General features: G+C 55.6%; 4 protein-coding genes across 12 annotated transcripts in view; 1 reads left to right on the forward strand and 3 right to left on the reverse strand.

The window, feature by feature from the left end:
• CRTC1 (CREB regulated transcription coactivator 1) overlaps positions 1 to 26,228 on the reverse strand; it is a 174,147-nt gene that overhangs the window by 93,351 nt on the left and 54,568 nt on the right. For 4 of the 5 annotated variants that reach the window (XM_050769552.1, XM_050769550.1, XM_050769551.1 and 1 more), the window contains exon 1: positions 2,507 to 2,714. In XM_050769552.1, the coding sequence (XP_050625509.1) occupies positions 2,507 to 2,632 (126 nt within the window). In that variant the 5' untranslated portion in view covers positions 2,633 to 2,714. Of the gene's footprint in view, positions 1 to 2,506; positions 2,715 to 26,228 lie in introns of those variants that run through there. The other variant, XM_050769549.1, reaches the window with a different exon arrangement.
• The window catches only part of FKBP8 (FKBP prolyl isomerase 8), a 212,805-nt gene that overhangs the window by 55,294 nt on the left and 131,283 nt on the right, over positions 1 to 26,228 (forward strand). The gene's annotated exons all lie outside the window — the stretch shown is intronic.
• REX1BD (required for excision 1-B domain containing) overlaps positions 1 to 26,228 on the reverse strand; it is a 280,166-nt gene that overhangs the window by 19,307 nt on the left and 234,631 nt on the right. The gene's annotated exons all lie outside the window — the stretch shown is intronic.
• KLHL26 (kelch like family member 26) overlaps positions 16,095 to 26,228 on the reverse strand; it is a 34,823-nt gene continuing 24,689 nt past the window's right edge. For all 4 annotated transcript variants that reach the window (XM_050769585.1, XM_050769587.1, XM_050769588.1 and 1 more), the window contains 2 exons: positions 21,912 to 22,094; positions 16,095 to 18,952 (listed from right to left, as the gene is read on the reverse strand). In XM_050769585.1, the coding sequence (XP_050625542.1) occupies positions 17,371 to 18,952; positions 21,912 to 22,094 (1,765 nt within the window). In that variant the 3' untranslated portion in view covers positions 16,095 to 17,370. The remainder of the gene's footprint in view (positions 18,953 to 21,911; positions 22,095 to 26,228) is intronic.

Consider the following 26,228-nt stretch of genomic DNA (forward strand, 5'->3'; position numbering starts at 1 on the left):
ACAACATATCCATACAATGGAATATTACTTGACCGTAAAAAGGAACAAAGCACTGATCCATGATACTACAGAGATGAACCTTGAAAACATGATGCTGAGTGAAAGATGCCAGTCACAAAAGGCCACGTGTTGTGTGATTCCGTTTATATAAAATGCCCAGAATAGGCAAACCCACAGAGACAGAAGACAGCTTAGTGCTTGCCAGGTGCTGGGGGAGGGGGAATGGGGAGTGACTGTTAATGGGGATGGGGTTTCTTTCTGGGTGGATAAAAAAATGTTCTGGAATTACAAAATAGCGGTGGTTGCACAACTCTGTGAATATACTAAAAACCACCAAACTGTACACTTTAAACAAGTAAATTGTATGATGCGTGAATCCTATCTCAATAAAGCTATTATTTTAAAGAGATGTTTTCAACAACAATGATCTATTTCCAATCCCACGCAGAAACTGGACTTCTAATCAGAATGACACCCATGAACCTACTGTGACCCCTTTCTTCTGGTCACACTGCAAACATTTGACACCAACTGAATACCAGCACACACCATGTGCTAGAGATAAGAAGTGGCCACTCCTACCTCAGAAGCCCTGATATGTGGGGAACACTCATGTGGAAGGATGCTCAAGTCGCACACTTTCTTCTTATTTATTTATTTATTTATTTTGACATGGAGTTTCACTCTTGTCACCCAAGCTGGAGTGCAGTGGCGTGATCTCAGCTCACAGAAACCTCCACCTCCCAAGTTCAAGTGATTCTCCTGCCTCAACCTCCTGAGTAGCTGGGATTACAGGTGCCTACCACCACGCCCGGCTAATTTTTATATTTTTAGCAGACATGGGGTTTCACCACGTTGGCCAGGCTGGTCTCGAACTCCTGACCTCAGGTGATCTGCCGCCTCAGCCTTCCAAAGTGCTGGGATTCCAGGCGTGAACCACTGCGCCTGGCCATCTTTTTTTTTTTCATTCATTCATTCATTCACCAGCCATCTCTTTCTCTACATCCTGAGCAAGAAGGTAGCTGCTTGGAGCTGGAGGGACAGATGTGGCACGCTCACCTAGCATGCCTAAAGCAGTACCTGGCTGACAGCAAGCTCCCAATCATTACTAACACGGAAATGAAGACACAAATCCTATAAGGTCTATAAGGTCACAATCTCTCAGAGAAACAAACAACTAGTTACAAAGTAACACAACCTGAAAGTGCTACCTAAGGAATGGGAGACTGAGGTTAAGTCCACCTGAGCCAGTCACATCAGTGGCCGAATCCAGAAACCAGGGATATGAGCATCTGCAAAGCCCCCACCCAAACCCTCCCCAAGGCCCCAGGATGCAGGAGAGAGGTCTCACCACACTGCAAGAACCAAGTGGAGATTCAGCATCACCTTTGCAAAGTGTGCTCACCGCCCTGGCCCAGGAGGAAGGTCTTGCTAGAATGCCTGACAAGGGAAGAAACTGAGGCCTGAGGAACTCAGGTGCCTTGCCGTGCTCAGACACCAGCCCCAATCAAGCCCCTACTCCCGGCCCACAACAACTTCCCAGGTGAGATTTGCAGGGTATCTGCTCTGCCAGCCTGGCAGAACCTGGCCTTTTCCTGCACACCAAATGCACCCAGCCACCTGAGGCAGACCTGGCCCTCTGCCCTGGTCCTGAGAGGGCAGGGGCCATCCGTGGTCGGCGTCCCCTGTTCCACTAGGAGGAACATCACCTGGTCCCCACCATATGGGCTACATGGAGAAGGGGCAGCTGTCTCTACTCCAAGTTCCAGGACCGAGCACAATCTGCTTTCTTGGCCCCCCTCTGCATCCCCTGGGGGACAGGATCTGACCATTCCCTCAGCTGTCCAAGAGGGAGAGATCCCTGTCCCACCTCAGCTCTGCAAGTGGGGACATTTGTTCCTCCTCCAACACCCAGGGAGTAAAGGCACAGGTAACAATGACGTAGAGACACCGGTCCCCCTCAGGTAGCAAGGATGGAAGGGCATCTGTCCCTCCCAGGTAGCAAGGATGCGGGGGCACTTGCACCCTCACCCCCAGCTACCAATGGTGCTTGCAAGCAGCACCCAGCTCATACACCTGTGTCATCTTGCCCCCCAGGTAGCAATGATGCGGGGGCACCTGTCCCTTCCAGGTAGTAATAATGTGGGGCACCTGTCCCCCTCGGGTAACAATGATGTAGGGACACCTGTCCCCTGTCAGGTAACGACAAGGTACTGGCACCTGTTCCCTCCTAGTAGTAATGATGTAGAGGCCCCTATCTCCTCCGGGGAGCAGTGATGTGGGGGCACCTGTACCCCATCAGGTATGGATGATGTGGGGTCACCTGTCCCGCCCACGACGCCCGGGGCGTGGGGACACCTGTCCCCCTCGGGCCGTGCCAAGCCCCGCCCCCGTCGCGCGCCCCGCCCCCGCCGCGCCCCCCCCCCCCGCCCCGTGCACGCGCCGGACACGCGCCCCCTCCCTCCCTCCGCCGGCCCTGAAGGGTCGGCGCGGGCAGCCCCCTTACCCGCGCGGCCCGCGTCAGGCTCAGGTCCTTCATGACCTCCTCGAAGGCCGCCGTCTCCTCCGCCTGCTTCTGATTGTGCAGCGCGATCTTCTCGCTGAATTTCCGCGGATTGTTCGAAGTCGCCATCTTCTCGCCGCCGCCTCCTCCTCCTCCTCCTCCTCCTCCACCTCCTCGCCCCCCCACTCGCCCGTGCCACCGCGCAAGCGCCGGCTGGGCCCACGGGCGGCGAGCTGTGCGCAGGCGCGCCGGCGGTCGTGAGCGCGGCGCAGGCGCACGGGAGCGGCGCGCGGCGCGGGGGCGAAGGCGCATGCGCGCGCCCCGGCGGCGCGCTCGGGGCCCGCGGGAAGTACAGTGGGGCGCGAGTGGAAATTTCAGCGCCGGCGCAGTGATCCGCCGCCTGGCCCGCTGGACAGCGGCCGCCTGGCTGTTGGACAAGGACGGCGAACCGGCTGGGGCACTGGAGCCCCCAAAAGGGAGACGGCCTGACCCAGATCCTCCCAATTCACAAGGGTGGGGCCAGGCACCCCCCCAAGGATTGGTAGCACCCCAAGGTTGAACCTGGGTTTGGACTAAGAGCTCTGAAAACAGACTAGGGCGTTGGTCACTCATGCATTCATTCATTCAAGGAATATTTACTGAGCACCTACTATGTGCCAGGCAAACTGGGGTACAGGCGTGAACAAGCAGAGGTGATCCTGCCCTTATGGAGTGTACAGTCAGAGAGGGGGCAGACATAGCACACAAATAACCAAGAACTTTTCAGATGGAGATAAATGTGATGCGGTAAATAACACCAGTGGCCAGCCACAGAACATTCGGGAGGGGGGCTCCTGCAGCCACCACAGACAGGGAGGCAGGAAGTTATCTTAGCTAAGACCTGAACCCTGCAATCGGCCCCCTCAGTCCATAAACCTAGCGGTTGTCCTTAACGACTTTCTTTTTTTTTTTTTTCTCGAGACCGAGTTTTGCCCTTGTCGCCCAGACTGGAGTGCAGGGGCTCGATCTCGGCTCACTGCAACCTCCTCCTCCCAGGTTCAAGCCATTCTCCTGCCTCAGCCTCTCTAGTAGCTAGGATTACGGGCATGCGCCACCACGCCCAGCGAATTTTTGTATTTTTAGTAGAGACTAACGACCATGTTGGCCAGGCTAGTCTTTAACTCCTGATCTTAGGTGATCCACCCGCCTCGCCCTCCCTAAGTGCTGGGATTACAGGAGTGAGCCACCACGCCCAGCCAACGACGGTCTTTTCCCATTCCCTTGCAATGGGCATGTTGCTGTTCTCTGGATACCTGAGCCCAAAGAACGGGAGTTACAGAGCTTCAGCCTTCCCTCTGCGTACTTCTCCAGTCCAGTCTTATTCAAGGATCTCTATTTTGCAAAAAGGTGCTAACAGAAGGGTCCATAAATCCCGTCAAGACTCAGCAGTGAAAGAATGAGCAGAGACTCCCTGATGGCAGAGTGGTGAGCCAGGGGAGCAGGAGGGACTCTGACCCTCCCTCCCTCAAGAGAGGGACCCCCAGCCACCAATATTGAAAGTTTATATTCAGGAGGCTGCAGGGATTTCAGAACTCCGGGCTGGGTGGAAGCTAGGAAGGTCAGCTGGGGGAATTCACGGTAGCTCTAACTGCACAACAAGCACACATTTTATTGGACTGAGGATGGCTGGAGGGGATGCTGACATTTTCCAAACATTATTTGATTCACGCTTTACAACAGGTAATAAAATGCCCATGTTAAATATATAGATATAGATATATAGATATATACATCGATTTTCATTTGGAATGCCTTGGACATTGCCACTGCCCTACTTTATCTTTGTTTTGAGACAGAGTCTCACTCTGTCGCCCAGGCTGGAGTGCAGTGGCGCGACCTTGGCTCACTGCAATCTCCGCCTCTCAGGTTCAAGCGATTCTCCTACCTCAGCCTCCTGAGTAGCTGGGATTACAGGCATGCACCACGATGCCCAGCTAATTTTTAGGGTTTTTTTGTTTTTTTGTTGTTTTTTTTTTTTTTTGAGACGGAGTCTCTGTGGCCCAGGCTGGAGTACAGTGGCACGGATTCAGCTCACTGCAACCTCTGACTCCGAGGTTCAAGTGATTCTCCTGCCTCAGCCTCCCAAGTAGCTGGAATTACAGGCACCTGCCACCACAGCCGGCTAATTTTTGTATTTTTAGTAGAGACAGGGTTTCACCATGTTGGCCAGGCTGGTCTTGAACTTCTGACCTCAGGTGATCTGCCTGCCTTGGACTCCCAAAGTGCTGGGATTACAGACGTGAGCCACCGTGCCCAGCCATCTTGCTTCTTGATATGATTTTGCGCACTTTGGTAACCTCCTATACTTTTTGCCTAACAAGCATATTCCTTCCACCACCCCACTCCCTCAACTTTTTAGTGTCAACAACCTGCATTTGGGGAACACTGGTTCTGACTTTCAGTCTGTGAGATGTGAATGGCCTGGTCTCACCACTCTCCCACTACACAAACACCCCTCCCTAAGGTGGAAGTCTTGGTCAATCAGCATAGCCCATTGCGCTGGCCATCAAGATTGGTTCAGACCAGGCTGGGTGTTGTGGCTCATGCCTGTAATTCCAGCACTTGGGAGGCCAAGGCAGGAGGATCATTTGAGTCTAGGAGCTTGAGACCAGCCTGGGCAACATAGTGAGATTTAATCTCTACCAAAAATTTAAAAATTACCTGGGCGTGGTGGTGCCTGCTTATAATCCTACCTACTCAGGAGACTGAGGCAGGAGGATTGCTTGAGCCTGATAGATGGAGGCTTCAGTGAGCTATGATAATGCCACTGCACTCCAGCCTGGGTGACAGAGCAAGACCCTGTCTCAAAAAAAAAAAAAAAAAAATGCTGGGTGCTGGCTCATGACTGTAATCCCTACAGTTTCAGAAGCAGAGGCGGGCAGATCACCTGAGGTCAGGAGTTTGAGACCAGCCTGGCCAACATGGTGAAACCCCGTCTCGACTAAAAATACAAAAAAAGTTAGCCAGGTATGGTGGCACACATCTGTAATCCCAGCTACTGGGGAGGCTGAGGGAGGAAAATCACTTGAACCCGGGAAATGGAGGTTGCAGTGAGCCAAGATAGCGCCATTTCACTCTAGCCTGGGCAACAGAGGGAGACTGTCTCAAAATAAACACAAAAGATTAGTTCAGCTGGGCCAAAAGAGTGGACCCACACAAAGAAAAACAGAGCCAGGCCAGACATGGTGGCTCACAACTATAATCCCAGCACTTTGGGAGGCCAAGGTGGGTGGATCACTTGAGCTCAGGAGCTTGAGACCAGCCTGACCAACATAGTGAAACCCCATCTCTAATACAAAATTAGCCAGGCATGGTGGCACATGCCTGTAATCCAAGCTACTTGGGAGGCTGAGGCAGGAGAACGGCTGGAACACAGGAGGCAGAGGTCGCAGTGAGCCGAGATCGCACTACTGTACTGCAGCCTGAGCTTCTGGATCCAGCCATTCCTGAAGCTAGACTCACCTGCCTTTTCAGTTATGTGAGCCAAAAATTTATTCCCTTTTGTGCTTGTCTATTTGTTTTCTTGTTTGTTTGTTTGCTTGTTTCTTCAGACAGGGTCTCACTTTGTCGCCCAGGCTGAAGTGCAGTGGCATGATCATGCTCACTGAAGCCCCAACCCTTAGGCTTAGGTGATCCCCCCACCTCAGCCTTCCAGGTAGCTGTGACAGGTGTGCACCATCATGCGTGGCTAATGTCTTGTGGTTTTTGTAGAGACAGGGATTCACCCTATTGCCCAGGCTGGTCTCAAACTCCTGGGCTCAAGTGATCCACTCCCCTCAGCCTCCCAAAGTGCTGAGATTACAGGTGTGCACCACCACGCCTGGCCTGCCGAAATCTATTTCAAGTCCTTTTTCTGTTCCTGGTTCTGACTGAGACTGCAGCTTCTGTGAGTCCGATGCAAGACTGGGCCTGCTACATATGTGGCTTCAAGGTTTTTTTTTTTTTTTTGAAACAGTCTTACTAGGTCTCCCAGGCTGGAGTGCAGTGGTACGATCTCGGCTCACTGCAACCTCTGCCTCCCAGGTTGAAGCAATTCTTCTGCGTCAGCCTCCAGAATAGCTGGGACTACAAGCATGCGTCACCAAACCCAGCTAATTTTTGTATTTTTAGTAGAGATGGGGTTTCACCTTGTTAGCCAGGCTGGTCTCGAACTCCTGACCTCAGATGATCCTCCTGCCTTGGCATCCCAAAGTGCTGGGATTATAGGCGTGAGCCACTGCGCCTGACTGGCTTCTAGTTCTTGACAGCATCCTGTGAGGTCAGAGAAGAAACAAAGACAAAGAGCAGGGACAGCAGCTGCCCTAGCAACTTATGCACCAAAATTCATGCCTCACAGCCGACCTCAGCTGCTTCCACAAACTGAGTTTTGTAGGCTTTAAATGAAGTTAGGCCGGGCGCGGTGGCTCAAGCCTGTAATCCCAGCACTTTGGGAGGCCGAGGCGGGCGGATCACAAGGTCAGGAGATCGAGACCACAGTGAAACCCCGTCTCTACTAAAAATACAAAAAATTAGCCGGGCGCGGTGGCGGGCGCCTGTAGTCCCAGCTACTCAGGAGGCTGAGGCAGGAGAATGGCGGGAACCCGGGAGGCGGAGCTTGCAGTGAGCCGAGATCGCGCCACTGCACTCCAGCCTGGGCAACAGCATGAGACTCCGTCTCAAAAAAAAAAAAAAAAAAAAAAAAAAAAAAAATGAAGTTAATAAGCATCAACTGCCTTACTCCTAAGAAGTGCTCCGTAATTGATGCCACTTACCCTGATCAATTATATATATCTTTTTTTTTTTTTCTTTTTGAGACACAGTTTCGCTCTGTTACCCAAGCTGGAGTGCAGTGTTGCAATCTCGGCTCACTGCAACCTCCGCCTCCCAGGTTCAAGCAATTCTCCTCCTACTTCAGCCTCCCCAGTAGCTGAGATTACAGGTGTTACCACGACGCCTAGCTAATTTTTTTTTTTTTTTTTTTTTTTTTTTTTTTTTGAGATGGAGTTTCACTCTGTTGCTCAGGCTGGAGTGCAGTGGCGAGATCTCGGCTTACTGCAGCCTCCACCTTCTAGGCTCAAGTGATTTTCCTGCCTCAGCCTCCTAAGTAGCTGTGACTACAGGTGTAGGCCACCACACCTGGCTAATTTTTATTTTTTTAGTAGAGACGGGATTTCGCCATGCTGGCCAGGTTGATTTCGAACTCCTGACCTCAAGTGATCCTCCTGGCTCAGCTTCGCGAAGTGCTGGGATTACAGGCATGAGCCACCGCTCCTGGCCCTGTAGACTTTAAATGAAATTAATATGTGTCAACATATGTTAATATGTTAATATGTTAATATGTTAGTATGTTAACATGTTAATATGTGTCTCGCTCCCAAGAGGTGCTCCATAAATGCCACTTACCCTGATCACTTACATATATCTGCACTAAGCCAGTTTCCAGACACAGGAAGATGGAAGAGAAAAGAATTCGGGGGCTAGCAGGGGTTACAGCAAGGAGCCATCCTGGGCATGTGCAGAAGTAAGTCTGCTGCTCTTCCTACTCACCCCCATTCACCCCGCGCCTGCCTGGCGTGAAACTTGATCCATCCTAAACCCTGGTGATGAGTCAGAGGAAGCAGCCAGCCCGCTCATTGTGCAATGGCCAGACAGCAGCCCAAGCCCCCCTTCTTGCTCCATTGACCCCCCAGCCCTGAGAAGGGCGAGGCATCAGTGTCCAGTGACCCGGGCAGAATCCAACCCTGAGGTTTTCACTTTCTTCCTTCATCAAAGGAACTTGCTGCCACCCAGTGTGGTCCAACACTGCTCCTCACAGCAGCCCTGCGGGCTTTGCAAAGCAAGGCAGATACCACACTCCCATGGCTTGGCACAGTGGCTCATGCCTGTAATCCCAGCACATTGGGAGGCAGAGGTGGTAGATCACCTGAGGTCAGGAGTTCAAGACCAATCTGACCAACATGGTGAAACCCCGTCTCTAAAAAAAAAAAAAAATACAAAAATTAGCTGGGCATGATGGCGGGTGCCTGTAATCCCAGCTACTCGGGAGGCTGAGGCAGGAGAATCGCTTGAACCTGTGAGGTGGAGGTTGCAGTGAGCCGAGATCGCACCATTGCACTCCAGCCTGGGCGACAGAGTGAGACTCCATCTCAAAAAAAAAAAAAAAAAAACCCTCCTCCTGGCAGCCCCCCAAGCTTATGCCCGGCTCTGTTCTCACTCCAGCCACATGGGCCTCTTCGCTGTTCCCTCTGCCTGGATTGCGCTCCTCCAAGATGCTTTCGTGGCTGGCTCCTTCTCGACTTGCAGGCCTCTGCTCTGAGAGACCCTCCTGAAGGGTCTAGCTGAAGTAGCCCTCCAGTGTCTCTTTCCATGACCCAGAAACATCCCACTCGCTGAAGGCAGCTGTTTCTAGGGTCTCATCCCTTGTAGATTGAGCTGAGATTATATTCACCTTTCTCAAAGAGGCCAGGGCCAGGCCAGAGTTCCCTGTGTGCCTGTGGAATGTGGAAAGGGCACAGACATACATGATTTCATATGTGTTTTTGTTCGTTCGTTTGTGTGGTTTTGTTTTTTGTTTTGTTTTGTTTTGAGATGGAGTCTCGCTCTGTCACCCAGGCTGCAGTGCAGTGGCGCAATCTCGGCTCACTGCAAGCTCCGCCTCCCGGGTTCACACCATTCTCCTGCCTCAGCCTCCCGAGTAGCTGGGACCACAGGCACCCGCCACCATGCCCGGCTAATTTTTTGTATTTTTAGTAGACATGGGGTTTCACTGTGTTAGCCAGGACGGTCTCGATCTCCCGACCTCGTGATCTGCCCGCCTCCGTTGCATGTTTGTTTTTAAGACAGAGTCTTGCTCTGTCACCCAGACTGGAGTGCAGTGGTGCGAACTCAGCTCACTGAAACCTCCACCTCCACACCTGTAATGTCAGCACTTTGGGGGACTGAGGTGGGGGGTGGATCACCTGAGGTCAGGAGTTTGAGACCAGCCTGGCCAACATGGTGAAACCCTGTCTCTACTAAAAATACAAAATAACATTAACTGGGCGTGGTGGCACAGGCCTGTAAACCCAGCTACTCGGGAGGCTGAGGAAGGAGAATCGCTTGACCTAGGGAGGTCAAGAAACTCTTGAGCATTTCTGTGGGGTCCACCACTTATCAGTGCTCAAGCTGTGTGACAATGGAAAACTGTCTTCACCTCTCTGAGCCTCACTGCCCTCCTCTGCTAAATGTGGATGTGGTGCTCCTCATAGCAGGCTCTTGGAAAGATCAAACAGATAACACATGGAAAGCACTTAGCTCAGTGCCTGCTTCATCCAAGCACTTAGCAACTGTTAGGAAAGCAAAACGCTACTTCGCAATGTTAGTTTTCATGCTTTGCTTCTCAGCTCTTCCTTATATGGGATCTTAGTCGATTTGGGGTACCCACATTGTGTGGAGGTGAATTAGGGCCATTGGAGCTGAGAGGCAAAGAGGAAAACAATCCCTGGTCTGTCTTTGACTTCCAAAAGAGGCTCTCATCGTACAGAGTTTTTAAAGGGCAAAGCAAAAGCCAGGTCTGATCATGGAGAGGGAAAGGACCCAAGAGAAGCCAGCAACGCCCCTCCTTACGATAAGGTTACAGGAGGACCCAGGCCCCTCATCCTCCCACCCAGGCTTGAGTGGTGGGTGGCGGGTGGGACAGGGTGGACTGCCAAGGAGGGTAGTGAGAGGCTGGAACTGGGCAGGCGGGGAACCCAGGGCTCAAGTCTAGGGACCCAGCCACTTGCACTGAGGGGTAGATAGCTGAAGTGTGTGTTGGAAAACTGGTTGGTTGGCTGAGTGCAGTGGCTTGTGCCTATATTCTCAGCACTTTGGGAGGCAGAGGCAGGAGGACTGCTTGAGCTCAGGAGTTCGAAACCAGCCTGGGCAACATAGGGAGACTGGGACAGGCTCCCAGGGACACCTACAGTGTCCATGCCCTCAAACTTGGCCAAGGCCCCACTGACCTCCCAACATCCAGACCCCCATCCTACTGTCCAAGAGCCTGGGGCACTCACAGCCCCTACTCACCTGAAAAAAAAAAAAAAAAGAGAGAGAGAGGGATCCCTCGACCTCCAGGGGGCAGTGGCTGCTAAGGAGATGCAGAATGGGCTTTTCGTTTTGGTTGCCAGCATCTGGGTCCCCATCCAAGTTTGGGGAGTCCCCCCGCAGAAGGAAGTTGGTCGCCCTGCTAACGAGAGGCCCCCAAGCCAAGGGTGACCCATCGAACTATTGGCCCCGGTTCCCACCTGTTCCTGCGTCCCTGCCCTCTACAGTTCTTCCTTCCAGGTTGAAGGCACTTCCCCATTCCTGATGTGGGGCTCAGCCGTGTCATTTGCTTGGCCAAAGACTTATGGGCAGGTCAGGCACGGTGGCTCACACCTGTAATCCCAGCACTTTGGGAGGCCGAGGCAGGTGGATCACTTGAGGCCAGGAGTTCAAGACCAGCCTGGCCAGCAAAGCAAAACCCCATCTCTACTAAAAATACAAAAATTAGCCAGGCGTGGTGGCACACACCTGTAATCCCAGCTACTCGGGAGGCTGAGGCAAGAGAATCGCTTGATCCCGGGAGGTGGAGGTTGCAGTGAGCTGAGATTGCGCCACTGCACTCCAGCCTGGGTGACAGAGGGAGACTCAGTCTCAAATAAATAAATAAATGAATAAGCTGCTCTTGGTGGCATGCGCCTATAGTTCTAGGTAGTCGGGAGGCTAAGGTGGGAGTATCACTTGAGCCCAGGGGGTTGAGGCTGCAGTGAAACATGATTGCACCGCTGCACTCCAGCCTGGGTGACAGAGCAAGACTCCATCTCAAAAAAAAAAAAAAAAAAAAAAGACTTATGGGCAGATATGATAGTGTGTGAGTCCCAAATCGAGACCCTACGAGGCCTCACGTGATTCCACTTGTCCTCAGACACCTGCAGAAGGAAAACGTGCCCTGGCTAGCTGCTGTTCCAGCAGGAGGCAAGAACCTGTGGAGCAGGGCCTCTGGACCACTCTGCATCCTTGCACCTGGAAGCAGAGCTGCCCGGCCAAGGCCAGCCTAAAGCAGACACCACCTCCGCTGACTCACAGACATGTGAAAAACAAACGTTTATTGTTGCATGCCATTGAGACTTGGGGGTGTTTGTTGCACAGCAGTGGCTGACTAATACACATGAATGTACTCACTTTCACCGTTCCTGGGACAGCTGGGGAATGGCGTGGGATACTGGCTGGGCCACCGGGATGTTTCCATGCAGGCACAAGTGCTACAGAGAAACAGCATCAGGGCAGGGCCATCTGTTTTCCAGGGGCAGCTGTGGCTGAGTGCCCAGGGCAGATGGCAGTGCCAACGGAGGCGTCTGGATTCTGCAGTGGTGGCAGGATTGTCCTCTGGCACAATTTCAGCTGAAGGCCTAGCTGCCTCACCCCTTAGATACCATTGTTTTCTTTTTCTTTTTCTTTTTCTTGTTTTGAGACAGGGTCTCACTGTGTTACCCAGGCTGGAGTGCAGTGGCACAATCACAGCTCATTGCAGGCTTGATCTCTGGGGCTCAAGCGATCCTCACCTCACCATCCTGTGTAGCTGGGACTACAGGTGTACGCCACTATGCCAGGCTAATTTCTCTATTTTTTTGTAGAGACGGGGTTTTGTTGTGTTGCTGGTCTCCAACTCCTGGGCTCAAGAGATCTGCCTGCCTCAGCCTCCCAAAGTGCTGGGAATACAGTCTCTAAACCAAAAAAAGAAAAAAGAAAGAAAGAAAAAAAGAGAGAGGCATAGTCGTGCCCCCTCCCAGAAATCATGGGCCACCAGTCATAACATCCCAGCACCTCTGACCTCCAGTCTCCTCGTTATGAGAAATAATGTCTGCACTGCAGAAAACACTAATGGCCAGATATGCTTGTCACCAAACAGTTCCAAAATTATAACGTAAATGTGGCAGATGCTGGAGTTTTCCCATCTCATGTCAGGGTTTTTACTTGTAAGCAACAGAAACTGACTCTAGAGTATTTATTTATTTTATATTATTTATTTATTTATTTTGGAGTCTTGCTCTGTTGCCTGGGCTAGAGTGTAGTGGTTCAATCTTGGCTCACTGCAACCTCCACCTCACAGGTTCAAGCAATTCTCCTGCCTCAGCCTCCCGAGTAGCTAGGATTACAGGCGTGAATCACCACACCTGGCTAATTTTTGTATTTTTAGTAGAGACAGGGTTTCACCATGTTGACCAGGCTGGTCTCGAACTCCTGACCTCAAGTGATCTGCCCGCCTCAGCCTCCCAAAGCGCTGAGATTATAGGTGTGAGCCACTGCATTCAGCCTGGACAATTTAAATAGCCAACGTGTGTATTGCAAAACTGGTTGGTTGGCTAGGCACGGTGGCTCATGTCTATAATCCCAGCACTTTGGGAGGCCAAGGCAGGAGTGCTGCTTGAGCCCAAGAGTTCAAAACCAGCCTGGACAACATAGTGAGACTGTCTCTATTTAAAAAAAAAAAAAAAAAAAAAAAGGCCAGGCGTGGTGGCTCACTCCTGTAATCCCAGCACTTTGAGAGACCAAGGCAGGCAGATCACTTGAGGTCAGGAGTTCAAGACCAGCCTAGCCAACATGGCGAAACCTCATCTGTACCAAAAATACAAAAATTAGCCGGGAGTGGTGGAGTGCACCTGTAATCCCAGCTACTCAGGAGGAGGCTGAGGCAGGAGAATCGCTTGAACCCGGGAGGCACAGGTTGCAGTGAACTGAGATGGCGCCATCGCACTCCAGGCTGGGCGACAGAGTGAGACTCCATCTCAAAAACGAAACACAAAAAATTGTTTGGTAGCTCACAGAAGTGATGAGAAGGCTGGAAAACTAGGCTCAGAAAAACAGGCTGGAGTGCAGTGTTGCAATCACAGCTCCTTGCAGCCTAGAACTCCTGGGCTCAGGTGATCTTCCCACCTTGGCCTCCCCCAGTAGCTGAGACTACAGGTGTGTGCCACCCTGACCAGCTTTTTCTTTTCTTTTTTTCTTTTTTTTTTTGTAGCGATAAGTTCTCACTATGTCACTCAGGGCTGGTCTTGAACTCTTGGACTCAAGCGATCCTCCTGCCTCGGCTTCCTGAAGCTCTGGGATTACAGGCATGAGCCACCGCGCCCAACCTGAGTGTGCTCTCTTAACTTGCTCCTCCTGGCCACAAGATGGCTGCAGAAGCCCCTGGCATTGTGTCCTCATAAGAAGCAGTAAGGGAGGGAAGGGGGCAACAAGGCCTCTCTCTCCCTTGTCCAGAAACACCCGACCCCTTCAAGCTTGCTGGCCAGAGCTGGGAAACATGCCCAGATTGCAAACAACCCCAGCAAAAGGCATTGCCAAGAACGGCTCAGCTGAATCTTAACTCCGGAGGCTGGGCACATTGCTGCTGGGTTCTGATGGTGAGGAGGGAGGAATGGCTGCCCGGCTGGCCATCAGAATGAGAGCGACAGGAAGACGAGAACGAAGCAGGGGCCTTGCTGGGGGTGGAGCACCGCTTGGTGTCCTCCTTCCCCCAGGGTGTGCACACAGAAGGTGCCCATGGCCGCTGGTGTGAAGAAGGCCGCCCTCACTTTCCCGCCCCAGCACCTCTCCTTTGTGCAGCAAACATTCGAGCTGTGCCCTGTCTGTGCCAGGCTCTGTGTTAGGCGCTGGGCTGCTGAGATCCACGCCTGGGCGCCCCGAGGAAGAGCAGAGCCTGAGGCTGCACCGTGCAAAGTGAATCTCCAGGGCCCGTGAGAACGGACGAGCTGGAGCTGCTTCCTCGGAGAGGGAGCCAGGGGCGGGTTTCCAAGCTGGCCAGGTCCGGGGCGGATTCCCACCTCACATGGCTCCCCAGAGGCCCTCTTGGCCCTCACTTGTTGAGAGGCCCCAGAAGTCACACTTGGCCTCCCTCTTGCGGGCCTGCATCTGACCGTCCCGAGAGACAGCGTTTTCCCACAGCCCGAGCCCAGGTGCGAGGGAGGCTCCTGCGGCCGGCGTCCAGGCCTCAGCGAGGAGGCAGGGCATCTGGAAGTAGACAGGCTTTCCCCAGGCTCGGGGCGGTGCCGGGTTCCAGACCCCTCTGGGCCGCCAGGCAGAGTGGGCTACGCTGCTCCGGGGGTGCATGCACAGATATGTGTGTGTGTGCGCACATGTGTGTGCGTTTCACCGTGTGCGGGTGAGCATGTGAACACGCTGCAGTGTGTGAGTATGGGCGAGCATGCATGTGCAGGCGTGCACGAGCACGGCCATGTGAATGTGTGCGCTGCGGCATGCGTGTGCAGGTGTGTGCGTATGTGTGAGTGTGCGCAGGCGTATTCTGCCTTTCTCTGAAGGACATAAACGTTCACAAAGTGAAGATCCAAGCCAGTTTCTGCTAAATTAAAAACAGCTTTTTCGTGTTTAAAGTTTACAATACGAAAAATAATTTTCCTTTCTTGGGGGGATGCGGGGGGAGGCTGAGGGAGGGGCAGGGGGCCCCAAGAACATTCCACGAACCGGCCTAGATGGTTATGCACAATCGATCCGGTTAGATACAGCAGCACCCCCGCCCTGGGCCGGCGCCCCTGCCAGCTCGTTGGGGACAAGATGTTCTGAGGTGTGAGCTGATCTGGGGGACTTGCAGCTGGCAAAGCTTCTCACTGCCCCCTGAAGGGGCCATGCCTCCAGTGGGGAAGGGTTCTCTTTGAGGGAGCTCAGGTCGGGGGTGGGGCTGGAATGTTCTGGTAAGTCCCGAGGAACTCGGCTTTCATTTTGATGCCCCTGACAGTGTGGGCTTCTTTTAGGTTCCCAACCATGTTCTTATTTTAGCACTGCCCACCCCCTCAGCCTCTAGCGTTACCCCAGCCCCGATGGCTGCCACACAGGAGCACCAGGCACGCGGGCGCAGCGACTTATGCACATCCAAGCGTGTGGGATATCCCAGGGCCTCCCCTCTAGGAAGGCCGTCTGGGAACATCAGGCTTTCTCTGCTAACCTGCAACTGGTAAGTGGCCTGCTCTGGGCAGCCCGGTTCATAGTTTGGCCGGCCACGATGAGAATAGGGGGCTGAAGGCTCTTCCAAAGTGCCAAGGTGGGCTGGGTATGGTGGCTCACGCCTGTAATCCCAGCACTTTAGGAGGCAGAGGCAGGCGGATCACCTGAGGTCAGGAGTTCAAGGCCAGCCAGGCCAACATGGTGAAACCCCGTCTCCACTAAAAATACAAAAATTAGCCGGGTGTGGTGGTGTGCGTCTGTAATCCTGGCTACTTGGGAGGCTGAGGCAGGTGAATCGCTTGAACCCAGGAGGTGGAGGTTGCAGTGAGCCGAGATTGTACCACCGCACTCCAGCCTGGGTGACAGAGCGAGGCTCCATCTCAAAAAGAAAAACAAAAACAAAAAAAACACAACAAAAAACGCCAGGGTGAAAGTCCTGGTCACACTTCCTGCTGCCTCTGCACCCCTGAGCCAAAGCCCAGCCCCCTGCCAACTCCTCTGCAAGGCTGGAAAAGGCTGAGGCGGGGGAGAGGAGCCCCCAGACACGCGGAGGACACACGAGGAATCTGTGACCAATCAAACCCAAGCCGCACAAGCTCAGTGCTGGGCCGGCTCCATCTCTTCACCATAACATTTTTATTAAATAAAGGCAAATATTAGGAGACGACGTCTGCTAAGATAGGAGGTTAATTCTCTACATGGTGAGTGGGTCACAGAGACAAGACATCAATCGTCTGTTAGCAGCGAGAGAGACACTTCAAGTTGCCCCGAGAGTACAAATCCCATCTATGAGACAGCAGTGCTGGCTTCTTAAAAAAAAAAAAAAAAAAAAAAAAAGTAAAACCAATAAAAAAGAAAAGGTTTAGAGGTTCACACATTGAAACAAATGTGGCCAGAGATGCCACAGAGCCCTTGAAGGGAAAGGCCTCACTGCCGGCTCGGTAGCAATGTTGACCCAAAAACAGGGCAGGTTGGGGAGTGGTGGGGCGTGGAGGGGTGGAAAGGAGGGAGGAGAATAAAGACACCCCACCAGACCTGCGGGAAGCAACACTGTGGGATTCTGAAGTTAGCGTCCCCCTCCAGTTGTGGGAAGGAGACCGCCCAGCCAACAGGGCAAATGTAGAGGGCCAGGATGTCTCAACCAGTTAAGGCCCCACAAGATGCCTAGTGCCAAATGGAAGGTCCAAGGCCCGTAAAGATCGTTTCTAGGAGTTGATATGGTTTTTCCTCCGGAAAGCAGATGAAGACAGAAACTGAGGCATGACCAGGGCCTCCCCTCAGCAGCTTGGAATGGGGGAAGGAGGGTACCCCAGGGGAGGCAGACACGTGCCCTCATCCTCCACCCTCTCCAAACCAGGGGCTTCCAAGCTGCCTCTCACTGCTCCTGGAGGTCCGTGTGTTATGGAGGTTTCTGGTGAGTTTATTTTAAAAACACGCGCGCAGGAGACTTGGAAGGAGGATGAGTCACATACCACTGACTTTGGGTTCAATGTTGATGAGCTCACATCTGAATGCCTGAAACTGTGGGGCTGGGAGGCGGCAGAGAAGTGAGATGGAGCTGCCCAGGGACCCCCTGGAGACCTGAGATTCCACCCGCCAGCCCGCGGGGACTCAGGGGTGGGGGGCAGGCGAGGAAACCACCCCGGGGACAAATTTGCTACCACCACGTCTGACGCTTTGCGGGCAGGCTCCCTCGGGTGGACTTAGAGCCAGGATCTGCTTTGGGAAGGAGGGAGGGACCCCTGGGAGGGGGGCCTAACAACGCAGCAGGCCCCTCAAGGGCAGCCCGGGCGAAGGGGGGGCACTGGGGTTCTCAGGCAGACGTGCACTCGCCAAGCCCCACTTGGAGACAACATGCGGTCAGGCCAGGGTCCCAGGGGTCTTGGGGGCTACCTCCTGGTCCCGGCCCGGGGCAGCAGGACAGGGGCACAGGCTATGCCCGCGAAGGACTCCGGGAAGTGCAGGTCCCGCTCCCACTCGTCGGTGTCCGTGTTGTACACCTGTACGATGCCCGTGACGTTGTTGAGCCGCCAGTTGTAGCCCCCTACGATGTAGATCTTCCTCTCCAGCAGGCAGCAACCGGCCTCTGACTGGCCAGCCCGCATGGGGCTGACGCTGGTCCACTGGTCCGTCTCCGGCACGTAGTACTCCACAGCCAGCACGTCGAAGCAGCGGTCCACGTGGTCCATGCGGCCCCCAAGGGCATAGATGCGGCCGCCGGCGCCCACCATGGCGTGCAGCACACGGGGCTCGCTCATGGGCGCCTTGAACTCCCACTGGTCAGCCACGGGGTCGTAGCAGTGCAGGGCCTTCTTGTCCTCCACCGAGATCCCGTAGCCACCCGAGATGTAGAGGCGGCCCCCTGAGGCGGCCCCAGCGTGGCCCCAGGTACGGCGCTTCAGCGAGCAGGCGTAGCCCCACTCGTTGCGCCGGGGGCAGTACCGCTCCACGGAGGCCAGGCTGCCGGCGCGGTTGCGGCCGCCCGTGGCGTACACCATGCCGCACAGCACGTTCAGCTGGAACTGGATGCGGCTCTCCTGCATGGCCTGCAGGCGCAGCCAGCGGTTCAGGTGGGGGTCATAGCGGTAGCAGGCGTCCACTGCGCCCTCGCCGCTGCGGTACTGCAGGTGCTGGCCCCCGGCCACGTACACGAAATTGTCCAGCACAGCCACGCACGTGTGGCTGCAGCCTACCTCCATCTCCGTGAGCTCGCGGAAGTGGCGTGCGCCTGGCTCAGGCAGCTGGTAGACCTTGCTGCTGACCGAGCGGTCGCTGTCGGTGTAGGGTGTGCCACCGAAGGTGACCAGCGAGGGCACATCCGAGCGCACGGCGGTGCGTGGAGACTGCATCTCGTGCTGCCGGAAGGGCAGCACCTGGTAGTTGAAGGCCTCCAGCAGGTACTGGCGGCACAGCACGTCCTCCACCATGATGTCCAGCGTCTGCACGCTGTCCACCAGCTCAGACGACTGCATGAGCGGGAAGCGGATGTGGCAGAGCACATGGCTAGCGCGCGGCCGACGGGCCGGGTCATGCTGCAGCCAGCGGACGGCCGCGCGAAACAGGTCGATCTCGGCGCAGCTTTGCAGCCGGTTGCTCTGCAGGAAGAAGACCAGGCGCTCCAGTGGCAGGCGCAGGAAGTCCTCCTCCTCGGCGATCTGCAGGAAGTGCCGGAAGGTGAAGGCATCCACTGACTCCCGCAGCGAGGCCAGACTGAAGGTGGTGGCCATCTGGCCAATGTTGAGGCAGGTCTCCACGCTCATGGCCGCCTTCAGGAACTCCTCGCACAGCTCCACCACGGGCAGCATCTGTAAGAACACAGCCGCGCCCAGCACGTCCTGCACACAGTCCAGGTCCAGGGTCACCTCGGCGCTGTAGGCGAAGTCGATGATGTGCCGCAGGCCACGGGCTGACACGCCCTTCAGCTCGATGACATCCTGGCTTGCCTCCCGCATGCCGCCGGTGAACATGGCCCTGGAGGGCAGAAACACAGTGTGTGGCTCACAGTGGCTGAGGGGTGTTATGGCCAGCCAGGAATGATCTGGCCTGGGGAACAGTGGCCCCAGGACACAGAATGCAGGGCACAGCCAGCAAGAGGAAAGTAGGCGGACTGCTCATTAAAAACATGCAAAGGGGCCAGGCGCCGTGACTCAAGCCTGTAATCCCAGCACTTTGGGAAGCCGAGGCGGGTGAATCATGAGGTGAGGAGATCGAGATCATCCTGGCTATCAAGGTGAAACCCCATCTCTACCAAAAATACAAAAAATTAGCCAGGCGTGGTGGCAGGCACCTGTAGCCCCAGCTACTCCCGAGGCTGAGACAGGAGAATGGTGTGAACCCAGGAGGCGGAGCTTGCAGTGAGCCGAGATCAGGGCACTGTACTCCAGCCTGGGAGACAGAGCAAGAGTCAGTCTCAAAAAAAACAAAAACAAAAACAAAAACAAAAAAACATGCAAAGGCCGGGCGCAGTGGCTCATGCCTGTAATCCTAGCACTTTGGGAGGCCGAGGTGGGTGGATCATCTGATGTCAGGAGTTCAAGACCAGCTTGGCCAACAGGGTGAAACCTTGTTTCTACTAAAAATACAAAAAATTAGCCAGGCATGGTGGTGGGCACCTATAAACCCAGCTACTTGGGAGGCTGAGGCAGGAGAATTGTGTGAACCCAGAAGGCGGAGGTTGCAGTGAGCTGAGATCATGCCTCTGCACTCCAGCCTGGGCGACAAGAGCAAAACTCTGTCTCAAACAAACAAAACATGAAAAAAAAAAAAAAAAGGTTTTGAACCCCACCCAAGCCATGCATCTTCCTATAAACAGCAACTCCCTGCTTGGCCCCTCTGCAGGGAGCCCTGCCCCTGCCCCTTCATGACTAGTTCGTGACTCTCGTGTTGGAGCTGCAGGAGCGGTGGCCCAGGTCAGCCTCACCCACAATGTGCCTAGCAGGGAGGCAGTTAGTTGGAAGGGCCAGGTATGGCAGTGCAGGATGAGAACACACCCTGTGGCTCTGGGGACAGATGTGCAGCCCCACCTGACACCTGAGCTCAGGAGCTGCAAGGCCAGTGCTCTGGAGGTGCCGTGCACCACAGTTCAGCCCTCACCTGCTCACTGACCTAAGCAGGCAGCTCTGACATGCCCAGCCCGAGTCTCAACAACCATCATGTGAAGAGGGGAAGGTAATGAGGGTCCCCAGGAATGGATCCCCCACCAGGAGGCTGTGCTGGGGTGACTGCTGTCTCCAGAGACAGGCTCAGGTGGTCGGGGAAGTGCCTCCCACCCAACAGCTATGTCCCCAGCCTCCACTGAGACCCAGCTCCGCCTTTGTACTGCTCTGGGAGGCAGAACATGAGAGGGGGAGGTGACACAGGCCCCCGTGAGGGAGGGCAGTGGGGAGGCACAGGGCTCGAGGTCACAGTTCCCCTACAGCGTTTAGGGTGTTCCCCAGCAGAAGAGGGGAGAGCATCCCAGCTCCAGGGGAACGGGTGGTTCCTTCCAGGAGGTGCACTGGCATGGCATAGCAACTCTCACTCCAGTCGGTGCACCTCCCCTGATGGCTGTCTGAGGAGGACGGAACATCCCTTGTGCATTTTGACCCACAGAGGACTGTCCCCTAGTCTTGTGCCTCATGTGAGCCAGGTTCAGGGCTACAGGGGCAAAGACAGCTACCAGGGCGCTGTCTCTGGGCTGCCCACTGACATCTGCCCAACGAGCCGCTCTTCAGCATCTCTGAGCGGGCCAGGAGCAGGAACTACACTGCCAGCAATCCAGACCCTGCCCCACTTGTCCCCACGGGTCCCCGCTGGCCCTTGGGCATGATATGATGAAGGCAGAGGCGGTCGCGGGCGACAGGAGGGAGCTTTGCCTTTTAAGGTCTCGCTGGCTGTAGTGCCAGCACAGGGGAGCCTTTAAAGGGCATGGCTGGCTGGGCTGGCCCACCCGTCCCCAAATCCAGAATAAAAATAGAAGCGGCGCCCCAGTTGGCTCGGCTGCTGCGGCCCCCACAACAGCCTCATTGAGCGGCCCAGGCCTCGGGGAACGTGCGGCTGAGTGGCACACCTGGGCTGGGGCCTGGGAACCGCCCCAGGGCGGCCCAGCTCTCTCTGGCAGGGTCACTGCCTGGCAGGAAGGAGGCTCACCTGCTGGTCACCCAGGGAGGGAGATCACCCAGCCCTGCAACAGCCCCCAGCTGGTGAGGAAGATGCACCCCCCGCCCCACAGCCCCGTTCTGTGGTGCTCTCACTTCTGGCCCGGCCATGGCACAGGGACAGACAGACCCTCGTGCCTGCCATGGCCTCTTCTGTCACATGGGGGAAGTGTCCACAGCTCAGGGTGACAGGCAGGAGAACTCATTCGGGCCTCAGACACAGCCTGGGACACAGCGTTGGCAGACACAGGGTCCCTGCGGCCCTTGATGCCCCTCCAGTCCCTCAGCTGTCCTGCTCCAGGTGTCCTGAGGGGATGCCCTGAGGGTAGAGGCTTGTGCCCGTTTCACTCTCTCATCCCTGCTGGATCCCAAGGCCTAGAATAGTGCCTGGCATACAGCAGGCATCAAGTACAGACAGATCGGGCCAGGCGCGGTGACTCACGCCTATAATTCCAGCACTTTGGGAGGCCGAGGCGGGCGGATCATGAGGTCAGGAGATCGAGACCATCCTGGCGAACATGGTGAAACCCCGTCTTTACTAAAAATACAAAAAAATTAGCCAGGCGAGGTGGCGGGCGCCTGTAGTCCCAGCTACTCGGGAGGCTGAGGCAAGAGAATGGCGTGAACCCAGGAGGTGGAGCTTGCAGTGAGCCGAGATTGCATCACTGCACTCCACCCTGGGCAACAGAGCGAGACTATGTCTCGAAAAAAAAAAAAAGAAAGTGGGTGCCATCTGCCCTGTCCCTGTCCCCACAGGCAGCTACCCCTTCCAGCTGTCCAGGGCCAGCGCTTACCTGAAGTAGTCGCTGCAGGCGGCCAGGACAACCTTGTGTGCAGGAAAGGCCTCTCTGTTGATGGTCAGCACAACATCGAGGAGCTGGCCCTGGGCGCGGAGGGTGGCCAGGCCCTGCAGGAGGCTGGTGCTGTGGCTGGGCGCCGAGAAGGTGCATTTGAGGGCCCCGTTCTTGTCCGCCGTGCTGTGGGGAGAGCAGAGGTGGGGACACAGCCCAAAGGTTCACACACACACTACGACCTTGAACACAGCACTCAGTGCAAGAAGCCAGACACAAAAGGCCGCACTGCGTATGACTCCACCGACGCAAAATGCCCAGAACAGGCAAATCGGCAGAGACAGGAAGCAGATGGTGCCACCAAGGGCTGGGGGAGGGGAGGGGCGAGTGACTACTGATGGGGTGGGGTCTCCTTTTGGAGGGATGAGAATGTTCTGGAACTAGATAGAGGCGGTGTTTGCACACCACTGTGAATCTACTAAATGCCACTGAATTGTCCACTTTAAGACAGTTTCATGCCATGTGAATTTCACTCCAATAAAAAAACCAAAGGACACATGGGAGCCTTCTTGAGTCCCCTGCAAGCCCCGCCACAGCCCCTCGCAATCCAGAGTATACGAGCCCTCTGTGGTCCAGCCCCTACTGCCCCTGCTGCCCCCTTGTCCCCTCTTCTCCAGCCCCACCAACCCTTTGCAATTTCATTTGGGAAAACTGTTGAACGGATCAATGAATGAATAGCTTAGGAACCATTAACGCACCACTTCTTCCTCAGAACACAACAGGGGGTGGACCCTGGTGCCACCTCCAGGTTCAGTTCCCTCCAAGACCCTCACCCCCACCGGGCTGAGGCACCCTGCTGTGTCCTCGTGGCCTCTGCCCTCTGGAATTTGCTCTCCCATTCCTGGGACCCACGCCTGCCCGTAAGCGAGGGCCAGGAATGCGGGCACTGATCTTTCCAAGAAAGCGGGAGGAGACGGAAGGCTCCTTGGCCCCACTGCCAGCCAGCCCCAAAACCACAGTGGGCATTAAAGAGCCAAGGTCAAACACAGGGTGCGCAGTGGGCAGTCAGTCAACATAGCAGCTGCCACCAGAGGGCTCTGACCTCCCCCTCAGGCCACCCTTCCAGAGACCCTTGGGAAAGGGTGGGTGACCAAGACAAATTGCTGGGGAGAGGGGCTGAAGGGCCAGGCGCTGACCACAGGCCTGCAAGGCACTGCAGGCAGAGAAGTTGCCCAAGCCCTATCCCTGCCTGCAAGGCGCTCCATGTCCTAGAAGGTGGGGACACAGCACGGAGGACCCAGTGTGGGGCCTGTGCTCAGTGGAAAGCCTTTGAGTCCCTGGGGAGGCAGGACATATGCTACTCAGAGCCCAATGCCACGGTCATCTGGGCTGGCCAGGAATGCTGTGGTGCCAGGGGTGCGGTGTTTGCCACGGAGGGTGGGGGTGCAGCCTTCTGAAAGCTGACGAGGGCAGGGAAGGAAAGGGGTCCAAATGCATCCTGAGACTCTGGCTTGTCCCCGTGGCTTTTCCCCTGCCAAGTGGAGGGGACACTCACCTTTACTCCTCCCTTCCTCCCCTCCCCACACATCCGCCCCAATCGCACTTGACCAGGCTGCTGCGGTGAGCCAAGCCTCGGCTCTTTTTTCCCTAGACCCATGACAGATCCACAGTTCCGAGGCTTGTGAGGAACATGTCGCAGGCTCATGGGCTGCCCTCCCCTGTCCAGCCCCCCCAACAGGGGTCCAGCACCTGCCTGGACATCTCCAGGGGCAGGGTCTTGTTGCTTCCCATGAATGCCACGCCCTCTCACCGACACCCCGCGAGAGGTGTCCAGGCTGCCTGGGGCCAAAGCCGCATCCTGCATGTGCCTCTGAGTACCCTCAAGGTGACCACGTCTCTCCTTGTCCCCAGCTTGCCTCACTGGCTTTGCCAACTCCTCTTCCCTGCCCATGCGTGCAGGGATGCAGCGTGAATGAGACAAAGTAGGCCCCGTCCTCATGGGCATGTGGTCCAGGCAACGGGAACCAAAAGAGGTCAGATCACCCAGAATCAGCTTCATGTTGCAGCTGTGGCAAGGGTTGTGCCATTGGGCTCCAGGTGACTCCTGCGGTCTTTCTGTGGATACTTTTGTCTCCCAGAAGTATGCATGGGCCTTGCCAGCCTTTGCCATTTTGCTTTTGTTCTGGATTTTTCTTAAACGTTCAAGATTTGGGGGGAGGGATGGGAGGACTTCTTGTGCCTCCTCTAAAGCCCATGTGCACATTTTCATCAGAGGAAACGCATCGCACTGGGGCAAGTTCATCATGGGGCCACTCAGTCCTTAGGAGCATATTTACCATGCTCCTCCATATATAAAGAGCATCAAGAAATCAATACAAATGAGCCAGGCATGCTGGCGTGAGCCTGTGGTCCCAGCTACTTGGGAGGCTGAGGTGGGAGGATCACTTGAGCTCAGGAGGTGGAGGCTGCAGTGAGCCATGTTTGTGCCACTGCACTCCAGCCTGGGCGACAGAGTGAGATCGAAAGATGCACAAAGAATGTGGGCTGATGGTTCCCAGGAAAGCAAGCAGAGCTGGCTGGAAGGATGTAAGAGTCAGCCTCGCTTGCAGTCAGGGAAGCACACTCGTGGGAGGTTTATGAAGCAAGGTGACCCCCGGGAAGGCAGCTGGGTAGACCCAGCAATACTCTAAAGGTTCATGTCCTTTACCCAACAACTCCATTTCTGAAACTTACCCAAATACAGTCTCTAGGGGCCACGGACGAGAAATAAGCTAACCACCCTTAGAGGAGATATGCAGAATCACAGCACCTTCCAAGAGAGGGCTGCCCTATAGCTGGGTGAGGAGGCCGACGCATCCTGGGAAGATGTCGCATCCCGGGGATGACGTCAAGGCTGCAGGAGGAAGGAAGAGGCAGAGTGCACACAGTGGGATGCTATTTGGGCTCAAAGTGCCACACATATGCATCTGCCCATGAGTGCACAGAACATACCTGGAGAACTGAGAAGCTGGACAGAGAGAACCTCCCTCTGGGGAGGAGAGGGGCCGCTGCCCTGCCCCCTGCTGTTCTGATGACTGAGGAACAGGAAACCAGGGAGGTGGGCCGGTGTTCCAAGCATGGGATCTCTGGGTTCCCCAGCAAGCGGAGAGGGTGCCCAGAACCCAGAAGGCAAGATCAGTTCAGCTGGCTGGCAGGGCATCTCAGAGCAGACATCAGGGGCCAGCAGCCTGGGCCAAGCCAGCTCTGGGTAGTGGGAACTCAGCAGTCACTCAACCACCCAGGCCTCAGCTACAAAGCAGGGGCAAATGACCATCCAGCTCCCTAGCCCCGGGGCCACTGGAGGATGAGATGAGCAAACGCAGAGCCCTGGGACCCAGGCTGCCACCAGCACGTGACGACTACACACTCGGAGAATTTGGTTGCTCCCATCTGGAAGTTAGGACACCCCAGGCCCAGAAAGCAGGGTGAGGCCCATTCACTGCTGGTTACAGGGCGCAGGGCCCACACTGGACCAAAGAGGGGAGGAAGCAGCTTGTCCTCCCCAGGCCTCCTCCTCGTGCCCTGGTGATGCCTGACGCGTTCCACATGGCTGTTTCCTTCCTCTCATCTTAGGGATGGGACAACTGTCCCTGAGGCCCCTGACGTCATCCTCACTGCCGCCCCTATGAAGCCAAACCCACCCCGCTGCAGGCCCTCCTGGGGAACTCAGGGAGGGAGGAGGCCAGTAGGGGCAGGAGTCCCCCAGCCTGGACAGAGAAGCGAGATGCAGCCTGGGCGGAGGTGGGCAGGCAGAGGAGGAGGGAGGGCTGGGGCCAGGGCTGATGACTAAGGTCCTCTCCAGCCGGCCACTGGGAGGAGGGGAAGGACCCATTACTCAGGCCGGTCCAGACAGGGGGCGGCCGGCACGACGGGGCCACAGGCCCCCAGGAAGGCGGTGGCCCTGAGCTGGTCCGAGTCTCCAGACGGCCACTCAAGTCACGGTCACCCGCACGTGAGTCATCGGAGCCAATGCGTCAGCAGCCCCGGCCAGGGCCGTCTCAAGAGGCCATTGCTGCCCGCCCTGGCTGCACCCTCTGCCCGAATCTGGCCTCTGAGTGGCCACACGCCCCCGCTACAGGCCTGGCCCAGGCTGGGGGCCATTCTGACACCCGCTTGCCGCTGTATCCCCTGAGCAATGTCATCGGGCACCCTAGCCAGGCCCAGGCCTGTGCTGGACCCGAGGACACGCCCAGGTCTGCCCTGGCGACACCACCCCTGCTTCTCTCAGATGTCCCGGTGCAGGGGTGTGCTGGGGCTGACGTCCATGGAGCCCGGGTAGGG

Source organism: Macaca thibetana, chromosome 19 (assembly GCF_024542745.1).
Source record: "Macaca thibetana thibetana isolate TM-01 chromosome 19, ASM2454274v1, whole genome shotgun sequence".
NCBI classification, from domain to species: Eukaryota; Metazoa; Chordata; class Mammalia; order Primates; family Cercopithecidae; genus Macaca; species Macaca thibetana.